This window comes from Hemitrygon akajei, chromosome 17 (assembly GCF_048418815.1).
Source record: "Hemitrygon akajei chromosome 17, sHemAka1.3, whole genome shotgun sequence".
NCBI classification, from domain to species: Eukaryota; Metazoa; Chordata; class Chondrichthyes; order Myliobatiformes; family Dasyatidae; genus Hemitrygon; species Hemitrygon akajei.
Window position 1 is genome coordinate 89351606 of NC_133140.1, and position 20664 is coordinate 89372269.

At 44.2% G+C, this 20664-nt stretch overlaps 1 protein-coding gene across 1 annotated transcript in view; it reads left to right on the forward strand.

The window, feature by feature from the left end:
- Positions 1 to 20664, forward strand: part of LOC140740895 (Fanconi anemia core complex-associated protein 24-like) — a 194050-nt gene that overhangs the window by 114575 nt on the left and 58811 nt on the right. The window contains exons 8-11 of the mRNA XM_073070507.1: positions 3325 to 3403; positions 10302 to 10379; positions 10850 to 10930; positions 11051 to 11145. Of these exons, the coding sequence (XP_072926608.1) occupies positions 3325 to 3403; positions 10302 to 10379; positions 10850 to 10930; positions 11051 to 11145 (333 nt within the window). The remainder of the gene's footprint in view (positions 1 to 3324; positions 3404 to 10301; positions 10380 to 10849; positions 10931 to 11050; positions 11146 to 20664) is intronic.

The following is a 20664-nucleotide window of genomic DNA, read 5'->3' on the forward strand; positions in this document are numbered from 1 at the left end:
GAGGGCTATGGCAAAAACTTCAGCTTGCACCTCTTGAGGTAGTCCATTGTGGATTTTGAGGTGTCTTTTGGATCATTATCCTGTTGTAGAAGCCATCCTCTTTTCATCTAAAGCTTTCTTACAGACAGTGTGATGTTTGCTTCCAGAATTTGCTGGTATTTAATTGAATTCATTCTTCCCTCTACAGTGAAATGTTCCCTGTGCCACTGGCTGCAACACAAGCCCAAAGCATGATCGATCCACCCCCATGCTTACAGTTGGAGAGGTGTTCTTTTCATGAAATTCTGTGCCCTTTTTTCTCCAAAAATACGTTTGATCAATGTGGCCAAAAAGTTCTATTTTAACTTCATCAGTCCACAGGACTTGTTTCCAAAATGCATCAGGCTTGTTTAGATGTTCCTTTGCAAACTTCTGACGCTGAATTTTGTGGTGAGGACGCAGGAACTGTTTTCTTCTGATGACTCTTCTATGAAGGTCATATTTGTGCAGGTGTCGCTGCACAGTAGAACAGTGCGCCACCACTCCAGAGTCTGCGAAATCTTCCTGAAGGTCTTTTGCAGTCAAACGGGGGTTTTGATTTGCCTTTCTAGCAATCCCGAGCAGTTCTCTTGGAAAGTATTCTTGGCCTTCCAGACCTCAACGTGACCTCCACAGTTCCTGTTGACTGCCATTTCTTAACTACATTATCAACTGAGGAAATGGCTACCTGAAAACGCTTTGCTAACTTCTTATAGCTGCCTTCTGCTTTGTGGGCATCATTTATTTTAATTTTCAGAGTGCTAGGCAGCTGCTTAGAGGAGCCCATGGCTGCTGATTGTTGGGACAAGGTTTGAGGAGTCAGGGTATTTATAAAGCTTTGAAATTTGCATCACCTGGCCTTTCCTAACGACGACTGTGAACAAGTATTAGCCCTAACAAGCTAATTAAGGTCTGAGACTCAAATCTCTTGGGGTGCCCAAACTTTTGCATGGTGCTCCTTTCCTTTTTTTCAGTCTAAAATTGTACAAAATAAAAATAATACACTAATCTTGCTTAAAATGTTGAAAATAATGTTTCATCTTTAAATTTATTACTTTTGGAGATCAGTTCATCTTCTACTCACTTAACTATTCAGAGTAACAGAAATTTTGACTGGGGGTGCCCAAACTTTTGCATGCCACTGTAATCTAATGGATGTGACTACCTCCTGAAACAGAGAATCCAAGTAACTCTCCCCCTCCCTGATGTGCCTCTCCCAGAGAATGAAAATGAGGGACAGAATGAAGATTAGGGATGGGAATCGCAGGTAAAGAGAATGAAGATCGAGGGAGAAATCACACGAACAGAGTATGAAGGTAAAGAACAGAATCACAAGGACAGAGAATGAAGATCAGGGATTGGAATCATGTTGACAGAATGAAGATCAGGGATTGGAATCACAGGGACAGAGTATGAAGATAAAGAACAGGAATCACAGGGACCGAAAATGAAGATTAGGGTCGGGAGTCATGGGTACAGAGAATGTAGATCAGAAAATGAAGATCAGGGAGAGGAATCACAGGACAGAGATTGAGGATCAGAAAGAGGAATCACACGGGCTGAGAATGAAGATTAGGGACAGACTGAATCTCTGTGAACGGTTCTAAGGGAGGAATAGGCATTGTATCAGACTGTATCTGTGGGAACATTTCTGAGGGATGAACAGCCCGCAGGTCAGAATGTATCTTGGAATGGTTCTAAGGGAATATTAGTCAGTGAGTCACACTGTATCGGGAAAGGTTTTGAAGGCAAAATAGTCAGCAGATCAGACTGTATCTCTGGGAGTGGTTCTGAGGGAGTAAAAGGCAGTGGGTCAGACTGTATCCACAGGAACGTTTGAGGCAATAGTTTGTAGATCAGACTCTTATGTGTGGGAATGGTTCTGAGAGAGGAACAGCTAGTGGGTCCGACTGTATCTGTAGGAATGATACTGAGGGAATAGCCAGTGGGTCAAACGGTATCTGTGAGAATGATACTGAGGAAATAGCCAGTGGGTCAGACTATCTGTGGGAATGAGGGATCTGTCAGCAGGTCAGATTGTATGCAGGAGAACAGTTCTGAGGAAGGGCCTCCAATCTGAAATTGTGAATTTGTTTCCTTTCCTACAAATGCAACCCGACCTGCTGAGTGGGTCCAGCACTTTCTGTTGGCGTATTTAAAGAGACTGGTGCAACCAGAATAAAGCCTGCAAAATGCTAGAGGAACTCAGTAGGTCAGGCAGCATCTGTGGAGTGGAATAAACAGTCAATGTTTTGGGCCGAGACCCTTTATTGGGACTGAAAGGAAGAGGCCCAGAAGGTGGCTTCTTGTGTTTGTGTGTGTTGCTGAACATTTGCTGAATCTGCAGAATCTCTTGTGTCAGAGTGAAGAATGAGACTGTTATCCTGAGAAGTGCTGCCACACAGGCTAAGGGGAGCAATTTCACCTAGAAAGTCTGGAGTGGAGCTGGAGAAGTCTGCAAGGATGTGGAAAAGCAGGGCAATGAGACCTGCTATAAGACATAGGAGCACAATTAGGCCATTCCGTCCATTGAGTCTGCTCTGTCATTCCATCACAGTTGATTTAAAGTTCAACCGTACGCGTGAATACAGCCAAATGAAAGTGTTGCTCCAGGACCAGGGTGCAAAACACAGCGCGTACAGTCACACACACCACATATAATTCAGTTAGCAGCATTTGGACCTGGAAACCCAGATGCATCTGCGTGTGCTGCCTTCTCATGAGACATTATCCTTCTCAACCCCATCCTCCTGCCTTCTCCCCATAACCTTTGACGCCCTGGCTAATCAAGTACCTATCAACTTCCACTTTAAATATACCCAATGACTTGGCTTCCACAGCTGTCTACGTTAGCAATTTTAATGGCTAGCCAGATGAAAACCATATCTCACAACTGCACACACTACTGCACTACTGTAGTTGATCCATAATCTCACATTTTCTCCTCCCTTGAAATACAGCCTTCAAAGAGTGAATTTGTAATGGAGCAGCTAGCATTGAGGCCCCTGTGCATGTGCTTTTGGTTTCTGTGTGGGGATTTGTTTAATGGTGGGGGGGGGGCAGGAGAGGAGATACAGCACAGAACAGCCCAGTAACCCCCCAATTTAACCCTAGCCTAATCAATGAATGATTTACAATGTCCAATTAACACACTAACTGGGACATCTTTGGAATGTGGGAGGAAACCCATGTGGCTCATGGGGAGGGGGGATAGTCTCCCTACAGAGAATGCCCGAGTTGTAGTGGGGCCCCGCTGAGCACTGTACGCAGAGAACTGGGTGATGAAATGCCTGTTTCTTTCTGCAGCCTCGGAGAAGTCCTGTGCGGAGGAGACGAGAGGGCTGAAGGTTTACCTGTACACTCACCTGAAGCAGCAACCCATCTGGTAATGTTTCACTATACCTGAATTAATCACAGAATGCTCAGTGCAGGACATCCATTCAGCCCATTATACGTGGTGCTGAGGCTGAGGTGGAACATTGGATGCGAGCCTGGCTTTCTGGAGGAAGCCAGAGAGTGGTAATAGACAGTTGCCTCTCTGACTGGAGGTCTGTAGAAGAGGTTGTTGATACCTAATATGGTATTGTGGGCAGGTTTGGTTGCCTACCTACAGGAAAGATGCAATTAAAGTTGAAAGAGTATAGAGAAAATTTACAAGGATGTTGGGTGACTGGATGGCCTGAGTTATACGGAATGTTCAATAAGTAAGGACTGTATTTCCAAGAATGTAGAGGATTAAGGGCAGATATACAAAATCATGAGGGGTATAGATAGAGTAAATGTAAGCAGGCTTTTTCCACGGATGTCGGGTGAGACTGGAAATCAAGGTCATGGGATAAGGGTGAAAGGTGAAATAGTTAAGGGAAACATGAGGAAGAACTTCACTCAGAGGGTAGTGAAAATGTGGAATGAGCTGCCAGTGGAAATGGCAGATGTGGATTCAGTTTCAACATTGAAGAGAGATTTGGATAGGTACGTGGATAGGAGGGGTATGGAGGGCTATGGTCGAGGTGCAGGTCGATGTGACTAGGCAGGTAGTTTGGCATGGACTAGATGGACCAAAGGGCCTGTTTCTGTGCTTTAGTGTTCTATGACTTTATGATATAACCTCTGGTCCTCAGTACCTCTGATAAAGAGAACTCATTGGCCCTGAGAACACCATCTGTGCAAGTCCCCCATTGGCTCTCTCCAATCTATCATTGTGATTGAAGTCCTGGTCCTAAAACCCATTCTAGTAAATCTACTGCCTTCTCATCCTTCCTGTCATGAAGTGACCAGATTAGCTTTATTTATCATGTGTATATTGAAACACAGTGCAATGTGTCAACAACCAACACACTCTGAGGGGTAGCCTGCGGGTCGCAACGTTTCTGGTGCCAATGTGGCATGCCCACAAAGTACTAACCCTAACCTGTGCGTTTTTGGAATGTGGGAGAAACCACGTGGTCACTGGGAAAACATAGGACCAATGTCCTGGGAGGAGCGTTTAAACTAATGTGGCAGGGGGATGGGAACAAGTGCAGAGAAACAGAGGGGTGTAAAATGAGGGTAGAAACAAAAAGTAGTAAGGTGAAAAGTAAAAGTGGCAGGCAGGCAAATCCAGGGCAAAAATCAAAAAGGGCCACTTTTCAACGTAATTGTATAAGGGCTAAGAGTGATGTCAAAACAAGCCTGAAGGCTTTGTGTGTCAATGCGAGGAGCATTCGTAACAAGGTGGATGAATTGAATGTGCAGATAGTTATGAATGAATATGATATAGTTGGGATCACAGAGACATGGCTCCAGGGTGACCAAGGATGGGAGCTCAACATCCAGGGATATTCAATATTCAAGAGGGATAGACAGGAAAGAAAAGGAGGTGGGGTAACGTTGCTGGTTAGAGAAGAGATTAACACAATAGAAAGGAAGGACATTAGCCTGGAGGATGTAGAATCGATATGGGTAGAGCTGCATAACACTAAGGGGAAGAAAATGCTGGTGGGAGTTGTGTACAGGCCACCTAATAGTAGTAGTGAGGTTGGGGATGGCATTAAACAGGAAATTAGAAATGCGTGCAATAAAGGAACAGCAGTTATAATGGGTGACTTCAATCTACATATAGATTGGGTGAACCAAATTGGTAAGGGTGCTGAGGAAGAGGATTTCTTGGAATGTATGCGGGATGGTTTTCTGAACCAACTAGAGAGCAGGCCATTCTAGATTGGGTATTGAGCAATGAGGAAGGGTTAGTTAGCAATCTTGTCGTGCGAGGCCCCTTGGGTAAGAGTGACCATAATATGGTGGAATTCTTCATTAAGATGGAGAGTGACGTAGTTAAATCAGAAACAAAGGTTCTGAACTTAAAGAAGGGTAACTTTGAAGGTGTGAGACGTGAATTAGCTAAGATAGACTGGCAAACGATACTTAAAGGGTTGATGGTAGATATGCAATGGCAAGCATTTAAAGGTTGCATGGATGAACTACAACAATTGTACATCCCAGTTTGGCAAAAGAATAAACCAGGGAAGGTAGTGCACCCGTGGCTGAGAAGGGAAATTAGGAATAGTATCAAGTCCAAAGAAGAAGCATACAAATTAGCCAGAAAAAGCGGCACACCTGAGGACTGGGAGAAATTCAGAGACCAGCAGAGGAGGACAAAGGGCTTAATTAGGAAAGGGAAAAAAGATTATGAGAGAAAGCTGGCAGGGAACATAAAAACTGATTGTAAAAGCTTTTATAGATATGTGAAAAGAAAAAGATTGGTTAAGACAAATGTAGGTCCTTTACAGTCAGAAACAGGTGAATTGATCATAGGGAACAAAGACATGGCAGACCAATTGAATAACTACTTTGGTTCTGTCTTCACTAAGGAGGACATAAATAATCTTCCGGAAATAATTGGGGACCGAGGGTCTAGTGAGATGGAGGAACTGAGGGAAATACATGTTAGTAGGGAAGTGGTGTTAGGTAAATTGAAGGGATTAAAGGCAGATAAATCCCCAGGGCCAGATGGTCTGCATCCCAGAGTGCTTAAGGAAGTAGCCCAAGAAATAGTGGATGCATTAGTGATAATTTTTCAAAACTCCTTAGATTCTGGATTAGTTCCTAAGGATTGGAGGGTGGCTAATGTAACCCCACTTTTTAAAAAAGGAGGGAGAGAAAAACCGGGGAATTATAGACCAGTTAGCCTGACATCGGTGGTGGGGAAAATGCTAGAGTCAGTTATCAAAGATGTGATAACAGCACATTTGGAAAGAGGTGAAATCATCGGACAAAGTCAGCATGGATTTGTGAAAGGAAAATCATGTCTGACGAATCTTATAGAATTTTTTGAAGATGTAACTAGTAGAGTGGATAGGGGAGAGCCAGTGGATGTGGTATATTTGGATTTTCGAAAGGCTTTTGACTAAGTCCCACACAGGAGATTAGTGTGCAAGCTTAAAGCACATGGTATTGGGGGTATGGTATTGATGTGGATAAAGAATTGGTTGGCAGACAGGAAGCAAAGAGTGGGAGTAAACGGAACCTTTTCAGAATGGCAGGCGGTTACTAGTGGAGTACCGCAAGGCTCAGTGCTAAGACCCCAATTGTTTACAATATATATTAATGATTTAGACGAGGCAATTAAATGTAGCATCTCCAAGTTTGCGGATGACACGAAGCTGGGCGGCGATGTTAGCTGTGAGGAGGATGCTAAGAGGATGCAGAGTGACTTGGATAGGTTAGGTGAGTGGGCAAATTCATGGCAGATGCAATTTAATATGGATAAATGTGAGGTTATCCACTTTGGTTGCAAGAACAGGAAACAGATTATTATCTGAACGGTGGCCGATTAGGAAAAGGGGAGATGCAACGAGATCTGGGTGTCATTGTACACCAGTCATTGAAGGTGGGCATGCTGGTAGATAGATAGATAGATAGATAGATAGATACTTTATTCATCCCCATGGGGAAATTCAACTTTTTTCCAATGTCCCATACACTTGTTGTAGCAAAACTAATTACATACAATACTTAACTCAGTAAAAAATATGATATGCATCTAAATCACTATCTCAAAAAGCATTAATAATAGCTTTTAAAAAGTTCTTAAGTCCTGGCGGTAGAATTGTAAAGCCTAATGGCATTGGGGAGTATTGACCTCTTCATCCTGTCTGAGGAGCATTGCATCGATAGTAACCTGTCGCTGAAACTGCTTCTCTGTCTCTGGATGGTGCTATGTAGAGGATGTTCAGAGTTATCCGAGAGTCTACTCCCATCTCCGTTAGTTTGTGCCTTAAGATCTTGGGCTGGATGGTGTTAAAGGCACTAGAGAAGTCAAGGAATGTAATCCTCACAGCACAACTGACCCCATCTAGGTGAGAGAGTGATTTGTGCAGCAAATACGTGATAGCATCCTCCACTCCCACCTTCTCCTTATACGCAAACTGAAGAGGATCCTGGGCATGCCTGGTTTGTGGCCTCAGATTCTGTATTATCAGCCGCTCCATGGTCTTCATCACGTGCGACGTCAAGGCAACAGGTCTGAAGTCATTCAACTCCTTTGGTTGTGGTTTCTTCGGTACCGGGACAATACAGCAGGCAGTGAAAAAGGCAAATGGTATGTTGGCATTCATAGCAAAAGGATTTGAGTACAGGAGCAGGGAGGTTCTACTGCAGTTGTACAAGGCCTTGGTGAGACCGCAGCTAGAATATTGTGTGCAGTTTTGGTCCCCTAATCTGAGGAAAGACATTCTTGCCATAGAGGGAGTACAGAGAATGTTCACCAGATTGATTCTTGGGATGGCAGGACTTTCATATGAAGAAAGACTGGATCGACTAGGCTTATACTCACTGGAATTTAGAAGATTGAGGGGGGATCTTATTGAAACGTATAAAATTCTAAAGGGATTGGACAGGCTAGATGCAGGAAGATTGTTTCCGATGTTGGGGAAGTCCAGAATGAGGGGTCACAGTTTAAGGATAAAGGGGAAGCCTTTTAGGACCGAGATGAGGAAAAACTTCTTCACACAGAGAGTGGTGAATCTGTGGAATTCTCTGTCACAGTAAACAGTTGAGGCCAGTTCATTGGCTATATTTAAGAGGAAGTTAGATATGGCCCTTGTGGCTAAAGGGATCGGGGGTATGGAGAGAAAGCAGGTACAGGGTTCTGAGTTGGATGATCAGCCATGATCATACTGAATGGCGGTGCAGGCTCAAAGGGCCGAATGGCCTACTCCTGCACCTGTTTTCTATGTTTCTATGTTTTTTCTATACCAGCTCTTTACAGACACTGGCAGGAACTGAATCCCTATTGCTAGTGTTGACTGCTACACTACCAAGCTTCCCATACTTACTAGTGAACATTTACTCCACTGAGGCAAATCACTTACGTGAGGGATACCTGCTTTGTGTAAAGGTTCAGTGTGACTTCCACACCATAACATTCCTGATAAAACCCAGAACTGTCTTTCTCCAGCTGCTCTAAAGAAGGGCGAGGTATTGTGGTGTGGGGGAGGAGAGTGAGGGAGGTACCGGGATGAGGGAGACAGAAGGTGGTTAGGGTGGGGCAGGAGGGGAGACAGAAGGTGCAAGGGGCTTTGGGGAATAGTGAGGACTTGAACCTGTAGAGCCTGATGAAGGTGTTGGGGAAGTGAGTCCAGTATCAGGGTAGGAAGCTGGCAGAAGGCTGCTGGGTACACACGGAGGTGGGTGCATTAGTTGGACCTGGTTTGTGGGCAGTGTGCCCAACTATGCTGCAGTATTGCACTAGGTTTATTATCACTGACATATGTCATGAAATTTGCTGTTTCCAGGCAGCAGTACAGTGCAATTCATAAACATTATAAGCTACAATAAGAATTATTACAGTAGAACATTATATGTAGTGCAAAAAGAGAAAATCATGAGGAAGTGTTCATTCAGAAATCTGATGGGAGAGGGTAAGAAACTGTTCCTAAATCGTGTGTGTCTTCAGGCTCCTGTACTTCCTCCCTGATGGTAATAATGAGAAGTGGGCATGTTCTGGCTGGTGGAGGCACTTAATGATGGATGCTGCCTTTTGAGGTATCGCTTTTCAAAGGTTCCCGTGGTGGTGAGAAGGTTTGTACCCAAGGTGGAGCTTGTTGGGTTTACCATCCTGTGCAGTGGTCCCTCCATAACAAATGGTGATATAGCCAGTTAGAATGCTCTCCACTGTGCATCCATCTGTAGATATCTGCAAGTGCCTTTGGTGACGTACCAATTCTCCATAAAGTCCTAATGAAATATAACTGCTGTCATGCCTTCTTTGTAATTGCATTAATATATTGAGCCCAGAATAGATTCTCAAAGATGTTGACACTAGAGAACTTGAAACTGCTCCCCTTTCCACTTCTGATCCCTCATCAAGGACTGGTGTGCGTTCCCTCGACTTCCCATTCCTAAAGTCCACAATCCATTGCTTGGACTTACTGACGTTGACTGCAAGATTGTTGTCGCGACATCACTCAACCAACTGATCTAATTCACTCCTGTACACTTCCTAGTCACCATCTCAAACTTTGCCAACAATAGTTGTGTCATCAGCAAATTTCTAGATGGTGTTTGAGCAGTGCTTAGCCACACAGTCATGGGTGTAGAGAGTGTAGAGCAGTGGGCTAAGCACATATCCTTGAGGTGCTCTAGTGTGGATTGTCAGTGAGGAAATTTTATTACTATCCACACAGACTATGGTTTCAATCGCAGACTGAAGTCAAGGATCCAGTTGTAGAGGGGATACAGAGGCCCAGGTTTTGGAACTTGTTGATTAATAATGAGGGGTATGATTGTGTTGAACGCTGAGCTGTAATCAATAAGCATCAGCCTGACATGTTGTTCAAGTGGAGAGCCACTGAGATCGCGTCACTGTAAATCTGCTGTGGCAGAGACACTGCCTCCTTGACCTCAGGCTAACCTTCAAATGTCCAGCTCAGCTTCCCCTTCTGCTGTCCCACAGTGGTCAGGGAGGGTGGGTGGGGGTTAGTGGGGGAAATGTGCTGGTCAGGTTGCAAGGGTGCAGGTCATGTGGGGGAAGGTTTGAAGGTGTGGGTTGCATTGTTTCTGAGCAACGCATGCAAAATGCTGGAGGAGCTCAGCAGACCAGGCAGCATCTATGGAAAAAAAAGTACAGTTTACGTCTCGAGCTGAAACCTAGACTATACTTTTTTCCATAGATGCATTTCAAAGGTTCCCATGGTAGTGAGAAAGATTGTACCTTCTGAGTTCCTCCAGCAATTTTGGTGGTTTGCTCGGTTTCCAGCATCTTGTTTGCACAGTTTCTGACTCACCTTTTCCCTTTGTCTAAGGCACAGTTTGCGGTTCTGGAATGCTGCTTTCTTCGACGCCGTGCACTGTGAGCGCAGGAAACGATCCCCCACCACCAGGTATCAGGCAACAGGAGAGATCTTCACCTTCCAGCCTCACCCCCCCAGCCCCCAGCTCACATGCCTCCCTCCCCACCAGCTTGTGCACCCCCCAACCCTTACTCCCTCTCATCCACCCATGAGGTCCCCACCAGCTGGGGTTGGAATGGAAGGACTAGGGAAGTGATTGGGTGAGGTGGGGTGTCATCCAGTTAGACACTGACACTCCCACCTAGCACCCTTCCCCATCATTTACCCTCCAGCAGCCTTGCCCCCGCTGGGGGCCTTGGCTGCTCTGTTGAGTGGGGAGCCTTGCTCAGCTGTGGAGAGGAACCTTGGTGTCAGCAGATTGCCCACTCCAGCCCCAGCGCTGGAGGAGGTGTGTCACTGCTGGTCATCGCTGTCCATGTCTCCCATTGTCAGGCTGCCTCTCACTGTACACAGGCTAATCCCACCCTCCCTCACTAACATCTGTGAATTCCCCAACACAGGGAGAAGTGGTGCCACATGACCCCAGAGGAACGGGACGACACCCATTGGTTTGACAAGAACATTGCCTTTGGACAGCTAGGGTAAGGCTGGTGCATGCAAGTCACTCACAGGAAATGGGTGTACTGCGGAGTGTGTGAGCTGTTATACATTGAGGTACAGAACTGTGTCCGGTTGTGAACTTCCTGTGTTTGCTACCATAGGACCTTCACACACAACATGCTGGATTTCGGGCTGAGCAGGGAACTGTGCACCAACTTCCTGAAGAAACAGTCAGTGATTGGGAACCTGAATCAAGGTGAGAACGGACGAGGCACAGCTCATCATTGAACAGAGAACACCACAGGCCCTTCGGCCCACCAGAGATCAATCTAACCTTTCCCTCAGAGCTCCAATACACCTGATGGTCTACCCCCTTGTGCCAGGCCATTACCCCCTTGGTGTTGATGAGAGACAGTGCAAGTTTTGGTGGACAGCCAGGCCATGATTTTTGTCTCTAGGCCCTGCCAGTTTGCCAGTCAGGTCTCCCCAGAAGGACTTCATAGACTTCCAGGTAGAGGAGATGCCTGGTCTCAGGTGTCCATCTTCCACACTAAGAGTCCAAACAGTTTCCGCAGTTGATCCTGGTGGAGTACACTGCCAAGAAAACCTCCTGGCACTCGTGCACCCTCCATCAGGAGTCAGGAGCCAGTCCTTGGCATAGGCCTATTGTATCTAGTGACTACCAAGTCATTAGTTTCAAAGTAACCATGCAAAAAGATAGGTCTGGTCCATGAGTTAAGATTCTAAATTGGAGATTAGAGGGCATGTCTAACGAGGCCATATGGGTGGAGCTGAGAAGCAGGAAAGGTATGACCACATTAATGGGGTTGTATTATAGACCACAAAATAGGCAGCGACAATTAGAGGAGCAAATCTGCAGAGAGATAGCAGACAATTGCAGGAAACATAAAGTTGTGAAAGGGGATTTTAATTTTCCACATATTGATTGGGACTCCCATACTGTTAAAGGTCTAGACAGGTTAGTTTGTAAAATGTGTTCAGGAAAGTTTTCTAAATCAATATATAGATGTACCGACTAGAGAGGATGCAATATTAGATCTCCTATTAGGAAACGAGTTAGGACAGGTGACAGAAGTGTTTGTATGGGGAACACTGGTTCCAGTGATCATAACACCATTAGTTTCAACTTGATCTTCAATAAAGATAGATCTGGTCCTCAGGTTGAGGTTCTAACTGGAAAAAGGCCAAATTTGAAGAAATGAGAAAGGATCTAAAAAGCGTGGATTGGGACAGGTGGTTCTCTGGCAAGGATGTCGTTGGTAAGTGGAAGGCCTTCAAAGGAGAAATTTTGAGAGTGCAGAGTTTGTACATTCCTGTCAGGATTAAAGGCAAAGTGAATAAGAATAAGGAACCTTGGTTCTCTGGGGATATTGGAACTCTGATAAAGAAGAGAGCGATGTATGACATGTATAGGAAACAGGGAGCAAATAAAGTACTTGAGTATAAAAAGTGCAAAAAAATACTTAAGAAAGAAATCAGGAGGGTTAAAAGAAGACATGAGGTAGCTTTGGCAGTCACAGTGAATGATAATCCAAAGAGCTTCAACAGGTATATTAAGAGCAAAAGGATAGTAAGGGATAAAATTGGTCCTCTTGAAGATCAGAGTGGTCGGCTATGTGTGGAACCAAAAGAAATGGGGGAGATCTAAAATAAAAAGTTGAATTTCCCCATGGGGATGAATAAAGTATCTATCTATCTATCATCTGTATTTACTAAATAAACTGGCATGGAGTCAATGGAAATAAAGCAAACAAGTAGTGAGGTCATGGAACCCCCTTACAGATTAAAGAGGAGGAGGTGCTTGCTATCTTGAGGCAAATCAGAGTAGATAAATCCCCAGGACCTGACAGGGTATTCCCTCAGACCTTGAAGGAGACTAGTGTTGAAATTGCAGGGGCCCTGGCAGATATATTTAAAATGTTGGTATCTATGGGTGAGGTACCGGAGGATTGGAGGATAGCTCATGTTGTTCCATTGTTTTTAAAAGGCTCTAAAAGTAATCCGGGAAATTATAGGCGTGTTAAGTTTGACGTCGGTAGTAGGTAAATTATTGGAAGGAGTACTAAAAGATAGGATCTACAAGTATTTAGATAGACAGGGACTTATTAGGGAGAGTCAACATGGCTTTGTGTGTGGTAGGTCATGTTTAACAAATCTATTAGAGTTTTTCGAGGAGGTTACAAGGAAAGTGAATGAAGGGAAGGCAGTGGAAGTTCCCTACGTGGACTTCAGTAAGGCCTTTGACATGGTCCCGCATGGGAGGTTAGTTAGGAAGATTCAGTCACTCGGTATACATGGTGAGGTAGTAAATTGGATGAGACGTCTCAATGGGAGAAGCCAGAGAGTGGTAGTGGAGGATTGCTTCTCTGAGTGGAGGCCTGTGACTAGTGGCGTGCCACAGGGATCAGTGCTGGGTCCATTGTTATTTGTCATCTATATCAATGATCTGTATGATAATGTGGTAAATTGGATCAGCAAATTTGCTGATGATACAGAGATTGGAGGTGTAGTGGACAATGAGGAGGGTTTTCAAAGCTTGCAGAGGGATTTGGACCAGCTGGAAAAATGGGCCAAAAAAATGGCAGATGGAGTTTAATACAGACAAGTGTGAGGTATTGCATTTTGAAAGGAAAAACCAAGGTAGAACATGCAAGGTAAATGGTAGGGCACTGAGGAGTGCAGTAGAACAGAGGGATCTGGGAATACAGATACAAAATTCCCTAAAAGTGGTGTCACAGGTAGATAAGGTCATAAAGAGAGCTTTTGGTACATTGGCCTTTATAAATCAAAGTATTGAGTATAAGAGTTGGAATGTTATGGTGTGGTTGTATAAGGCATTGGTGAGGCTGAATTTGGAGTATTGTGTGCAGTTTTGGTCACCGAATTACTGGAAGGATATTAATAAGGTTGAAAGAGTGCAGAGAAGGTTTACAAGGATGTTGCCGGGACTTCAGAAACTGAGTTACAGAGAAAGGTTGAATAGGTTAGGACTTAATTCCCTGGAACGTAGAAGAATGAGGGGGAGATTTGATAGAGGTATGTAAAATTATGATGGGTATAGATAGAGTGAATGCAAGCAGGCTTTTTCTACTGAGGATAGGGGAGAAAAAAACCAGAGGACATGGGTTAAGAGTGAAGAGGGAAAAGTTTAAAGGGAACATTGAGGGGGGGCTTCTTTACACAGAGAGTAGTGGGAGTGTGGAATGATCTGCCAGATGAAGTGGTAAATGCGGGCTCACTTTTAACATTTAAGAAAAACTTGGACAGGTACATGGACAGGTGTATGGAGGGATATGGTCCAGGTGCAGGTCAGTGGGACTAGGCAGAAAATGGTTCGGCACAGCCAAGAAGGGCCAAAAGGCCTGTTTCTGTGCTGTAATGTTCAATGATTCTAAAGGCGAATTTTGATGATATCAGAATTGATCTGGCAAGTGTGGATTGGGGCTGGCTGTTTTCTGACAAAGGTGTACAGTACTTGGTAAGTGGGTGGCCTTCAAAAATGAAATGTTGAGAGTACAAAGCTTGTATGTGCCTGTCAGAATAAAAGATAAAGGTAACAGGTCTAGGGAACCTTTGTTTTCAAGAGACATTGTAGTCCTGGCTAAGAGAAAGAAAGATGCATTGCAGGTATGAACGAGAGAGGTGCTTCTGGAGTTAAGAAATGCAAGAGAACGCTTAAAGAAATCAGGAGGGCAAAAGAAGGTATGAAGTTGCTCTAGCAGACAATGTGAATGAGAATTATCGGGGATTCTACAGATATGTTAAGAGCAAAAGGATCGCAAGGGACAAAATTGGTCCTCTGGAAGATCAGAATGGTAGTCCATGTGTGGAGCCAAAAGAGATGGGGGAGATCTTAAAATAATTTTTTTGTGTCTGTCTCGTGAAATAAATACAGATGCAGAGTCTATAGAAGTGAGCAGCTTCAACGTCATGGACCTTTTACAGATTACAGAGAAGGTGTTGGCTATACTGAAGCACATTGGGGTGGATAAATCCCCTGGGCCTGACAATATATTCCCTCAGACCCTACAGGAAACAAGTGCAGAAATTGTTGGAGCCCTAGCAGAGATATTTAAATCATCCTTAGTGGCAGGAGAGGTACCAGAGGATTGGAGGATAGCCAGGCTTGGTCCACTGTTTGAAATAAAGCTCAAAACCTTTCCCTGGAAACTTTTGGCCAGTGAGTCTGACATCAGTTGTGGGAAAGTTATTGGAAGATATTCTAATGGACCAGATATGTAAGTATTTGGAGAGACATGAGCTGGTTAAGGATATTCAGCATGGCTTTGTGCGTAGTAGGCCATGTCTAACCAATCTTATAGAGTTTTTTGAGGAAGTTACCAGGAAAGTGGATGTAGGCTAGGCAGTGGATGTTGTCTACATGGACTTTGGTAAGGCTTTTGACAAGAGTCCCACATGGGAAATTGTTCAATTATTTGGCATTCAAGATGAGGTAATAAATTGGAGTAAACATTAGTTTTGTGGGAGAAGCCAGAGAGTGGTAGTAGAGGATTGCATCTCTGAATGGAGGCCTTTGAATAGTGGTATGTTGGGTCCTTTGTTGTTTATCATCTATAGGTGATTTGGATGATAATGTGATAAACTGGATCAGCAAATTTGTAGGTAACACCAAGATAGAGGGTGTAGTGGACAGAGAGGAAGGCTATCATGGCTTGCAGAGGGATCTGCATCAGCTAGAAAAACTGGGATGAGAAATGGCAGATGGAATTTAATGCAGACAAGTGCAAGGTTTTGCACTTTGGTAGGACCAACCAGGGTAGGTCTTACAGAGTTAGGCACTGAGGACTGTGGTACAATGAAGGAATCTGGGAATACAGGTCCATTATTCATTGAAAGTTGTGTCATAGTTAGATAGGGTCGTAAAGAAAGCTTTTGGCACATTGGCTTTCATAAAGCAATGCATTGAGTACAGGAAATGGAATATTATGTTGAAGTTGTATAAGATGTTGGTGAGATCTAGTTTGGAGTATTGTGAGCAGTTTTGCTCATCTACCTACAGGAAAGACGTAAACAAGATTGAAAGAGTACAGAGAAAGTTTACAAAGATGTTGCTGGGACTAGAGGACCTGATTTATAAGGCAAGATTGAATAGGTTAGGACTGCATTCCTTAGAATGTAGAAGGTTGAGTGGAGATTTGATAGAGGTATACAAAATTATGAGGGGTATAGATAGGGTAAATGCAAACAGGCTTTTCCCACTGACTACAACCAGAGGTCATGGGCTAAGGGTGAAAGGTGAAAAGTTTAAAGAAAACTTCACTCAGAGGATCGTGAGAGTGTGGAATGAGCTGCCACATGTGGCATGTGAGCTCAATTTCAGTGTTGAAGGGAAGTTTGGACAGGTACGTGGATGGTAGACAGATGGAGGGCTATGGTCCTGGTGCAAGTCGATGGGAGTAGGCATGGATTAGATGGGCCAAAGGACTTGTTTCTGTGCTACACTTGAATTGACTTTATTACTTACATCCTTCATATACATGAGAAGTAAAAATTTTTGTTACATATCTGTCTAAATGTGCAATTTATAGTAATTTATAATAAATAGTATGTACAACAAGGTAGTCAATATAACAGAAACACAGTTGTGTCAACATGAATTAAGCAGTCTTATGCCTGGTGGAAGAAGCTGTTCCAGAGCCTGTTGGTCCTGGCTTTTATGCTGCGGTACCGTTTCCCAGATGGTAGCAGCTGGACACACCTTTGTTTCCCACTGGTAGGAGATTTTGACTCTCAGTTCACACAGCTTATTGTCCAGGGACTGAACTTTAGACAGGAGTATGCTAGGGAGCAGCGACCAATTAGCACACCACCTCAACCTCACCAGGATGCCGGCTCTTCTCCCTCACCTCCAACACTGCTTCTGAGGTAGCGGCGGTGTAGAAGGTGAGCTTCCCATTGATGGTGCAAGCAAGAGATCCCAGCGTAGGAAAGGCGGCACATAGTGGGTAAAGGCCACCTTCCCAATGTTCAGAAGAGTCAGTCTATAGTACTTGATGTGACTATCAGCTTCTTGAACAAGAAATGCAAAGGAAATAGCAGAAATTAACAGTATACTGTACAGTTGGAATGGAGCTCGTAACACGGCTGCCATTCACAGCGCTATCTTTTGACTCCAGATGGATGTTCACTCTGGGTGTGTGTGATGGGATGGTGTGGAGTGAGTCTTTGTATCAGATACCAGGAGAGTGTGATAGGATGGTTTGGAGGGAGCTTTACTCTGGTGTGTGTGTGATGGGTAGAATCTCTCACTGACCTATGTGTTCCTTTGGATTTACAGAGCAGTACAAGTTGCTGTGTGACCACATCGAACAGAAGGCACTGGAGTAAGGGAGATGAATTTATCACCATACATAGAACTTTGGGGAACTGCACCTTAAGCTGCCGTCCTTCATTGCTGCTGTTGCCGTGGTTGCTGTGCCAACATCTCTGACCTTCTTGCAGTTCATCCCTGTTCACTCTGCTGGCAGAGTGACACAATTGTTGGCTCCAGTAATATCCCTGACATGCAGGGAAAAGAAGATGTAGCATTGAGATACAGAGCCACCAGTGAACCTTTCCAAGTCTAAAGGGCTGTAAAGATGGTGAAGACATTGGTCTGTGTGTTCCACAGGAACAAAGCTGACTGCAGTTTGGAACGCTCTGCAGTCCTCGCTAAAACCTGGCAGGAGCCAGCACCGGAACACATCACAGGTCTCCCACATGTTTTATTGAGAGCAGAGGTTAAATTCCCTTCTGTAATAGTCTCAAGTGCTGAGCCCCACAGCCTCAATAATGTGTCTCACAATGCCTTGTCTATGGAGCCCTGCTCTGTGGTTTTGGGAGATTTCAGTGTTAGCACCTGCCACGTGAAATTCCTTTGCCCCTTTGTGTTAAAATGACTTTTTTTTAAACAAACATAACTGCTCTAGTCAACGTTTTAAGCAATAACCTGGTTTTCTGTCTATTCTGGCCCTGATTCCTGTTTTCACAATGTTTTAACCTGTGACTTTATGGAACATCGTGTTCCTTGCTACACCCAGATCTGGTAGAAGTTTTCTCCATCGACACAAGATGGCCTCAGACTATCACATTCCTTAAACAGTCTGGTGCAGAATGTGTTTGCATTAGAATATGAACTCTGTTTGTAAGAGTCTCTACAGGAACTGGTGTGACTTTAGTGGTATTGGAGGAGGGTAATTGTAGGATCTTCCTTCCTGAAATGTACGGTGAAGAAGAGATGGCGGAGTTACTTAGCTGGGAGTTAGCAGGAAGTTGTCTTTTTAGTGAATTGGCTGGTTCTTGTTACACAGATTTATCCTTAAGTGCTTAATATTCCTAAAACTTGGAGCTAATTTTGTTTTATAGTCATAGAACACTACAGCACAGAGGCCCTTTGACCCATCTAGTCCATGCTGAACTATTAATTTGCCTTGGCCATTTGACCCTCACTTGGACTGTAGCTCTCCATTGCCCTTTCTCTGTACCTGGACTGTAGTTCTCCATTTCCCTCCCATCCATCCAAATTTCTCAAATGTTGAAATTGAACCCACAGTCAACATTTCTCCTGGCAGCTTGTTCCACACTCCCACCACCTTCTGAGTGAAGCTATCAGAGATCACAGCTCTTGAGGCCCTGGTTTTGAACCTTCTGCCCAACACAGAGCACCAGGATGGTATAGTGGTAGCATGACACTATCACGGCTTGGGGTGTCTCATTTCGGATTTCAATTCTGGCAGCCTCTAAGGAGTATGTATGCCCTCCCCGTAACCTGTGTGGGGTTCCTCTGGGTGCTCCAGTTTCCTCCCACAGTCTAAAGATGAAGGTTAATTGGTCATTGGAAATTTGTCTTGTAATTAAGCTCTAGCTAAATTAATGGTTGCTGGTAGCTTGGCTTGAGAGGGTGGACTTTCCTATCTTTAAATAAAAAATAAAATCATGTTCACCCTAAAGGGCTTTATCCATTTTCCTGGCCACGTCAATGGCACCAAGATCTCTGGCTACTCGCCCTCCCTCCAGAGTATATTCTGAGGCTGCTTGGAGACCTCCTGGATCCTGATGATGAGTGTGTGTGGAAGGTGGGGGGGAGGGAAGAGATAATTTATTGCATGTCACTTCTGTGATTAATGTTGCTATGTCAGCCTGAACTGAATGTTTCTTGACTTGCTACAGACTAATCATTCAGTTCCAGTGAACGAGTTTTGAGTGGCAAATGGGAACTTGCTTTCCAACTAAGATGAAAAACTGGCCCAACATTGACCTCCTGAATCATGTGGAGCTCGGTCACCAGTCTGTTGCTTGTTTATTTACTGAAGTGCCATCGCCTGAGTATTGTAGGGATAACCTGTTGAAATGACTACTGTGCCTGTGTGGATGTGTTGACCTGATGCTGTAAATAAATGTTTCTCATTGAATTACTGAGGAATTTTTGTGTTGTCTACAACATTTGAGAGAGAACCTGCATTTTTATAGAGCCATGCAAGTTTACCAGGCTCTCAAACTTACTGACTTTCTGAATGAGCCTATCATGGGGAACCTTATTAAATGCCTTACTGAAATCCATACACACCACATCCACTGCTTTGTCACATTCAGATTCAGATTTCAATCCTGGCAGCCTATTTCCTGTAATGCCATAGGATTTTACCTTGTTAATCAAACACCTTCAAGTAAATGACATCCACTGCCTCTCCTTTGTCCCCGCTGCTTGTTACTTCCTCGAAGAACTATAACAGATATGTCAGACCAGGTTTCCCTTTAGTGAATTCCCGTACTGACTTTGACTTATCCTCAGTCTCCAAGTACCTTGAAACCTCATCCCTAATAATAGACTCCAACACTTTCCCAACTCACTGAGGTTGGGCTAACTGGCCTATAATTTCCTTTCTTTTGCCTTCCTCTCTTCTTAAAGAGTGGAGTGACATTTGCAATCTTCCAGTCCTCCAGGACTATGCCAAGCGATTTTTGAAAGATCATGACCAATGTGTCCATTATCTCTTCAGCAACCTCTCTCTGGACTCTGGGATGTAGTCCATCTGGTCCAGTTGACTCATCCACCTTAAGACCTTTGAGTTTGCCTCGCACTTTTTCCTTTGTAATAGCAATGGCACTCACTCCTACTCCCTGACACTCACTGATCTCTGGTACTGGTACTAGCACTGGTATTCACTCTGCTCCCTGACACTCACACTGTTAGGGTAAAAAAAATCATTATGGGAATCATACAAGCCTCCAGCCAGTATCCAAGATGTGGGATTGAGATGGCAAAGGGAGCTGGAAAAGGCATATAATGACACAATTGTAATGGGGGACTTCAATATGCAAGGGGATTGGGAAAATCAGGTTGGTGTTAGATTGCAAGAGAGGGAAGTTGTTGAATGCCTACAAGATGTTTTTTTTTACAGCAGCCTGTGTTTGAGCCTACTCGGGGAAAGGCCATCTTAGATTGGGTGATGAGTAATAACCCAGATATTAGGGAGCTTAATGTAAAGAAACCCTTGGGAAACAGTGGTCATAATACAGTTGAATTCGTACCGCAATTTGAGAGGGAGAAACACAAGTCACGTGTATCAGTATCACAGTGGAATAAAGGGAGTTTCAAAGGCAGGTGGACTGGAGGAGGAACAAGCAGGGTGCATAAAGGAGAGGTAGTGGATGTCGTTTACTTGGATTTTCATAAGGCATTTGATAAGATGCCACACATGAGGCTGCTTAAGATAAAATTCTAGGGCATTACAGGAAAGATACTGGCATGAAT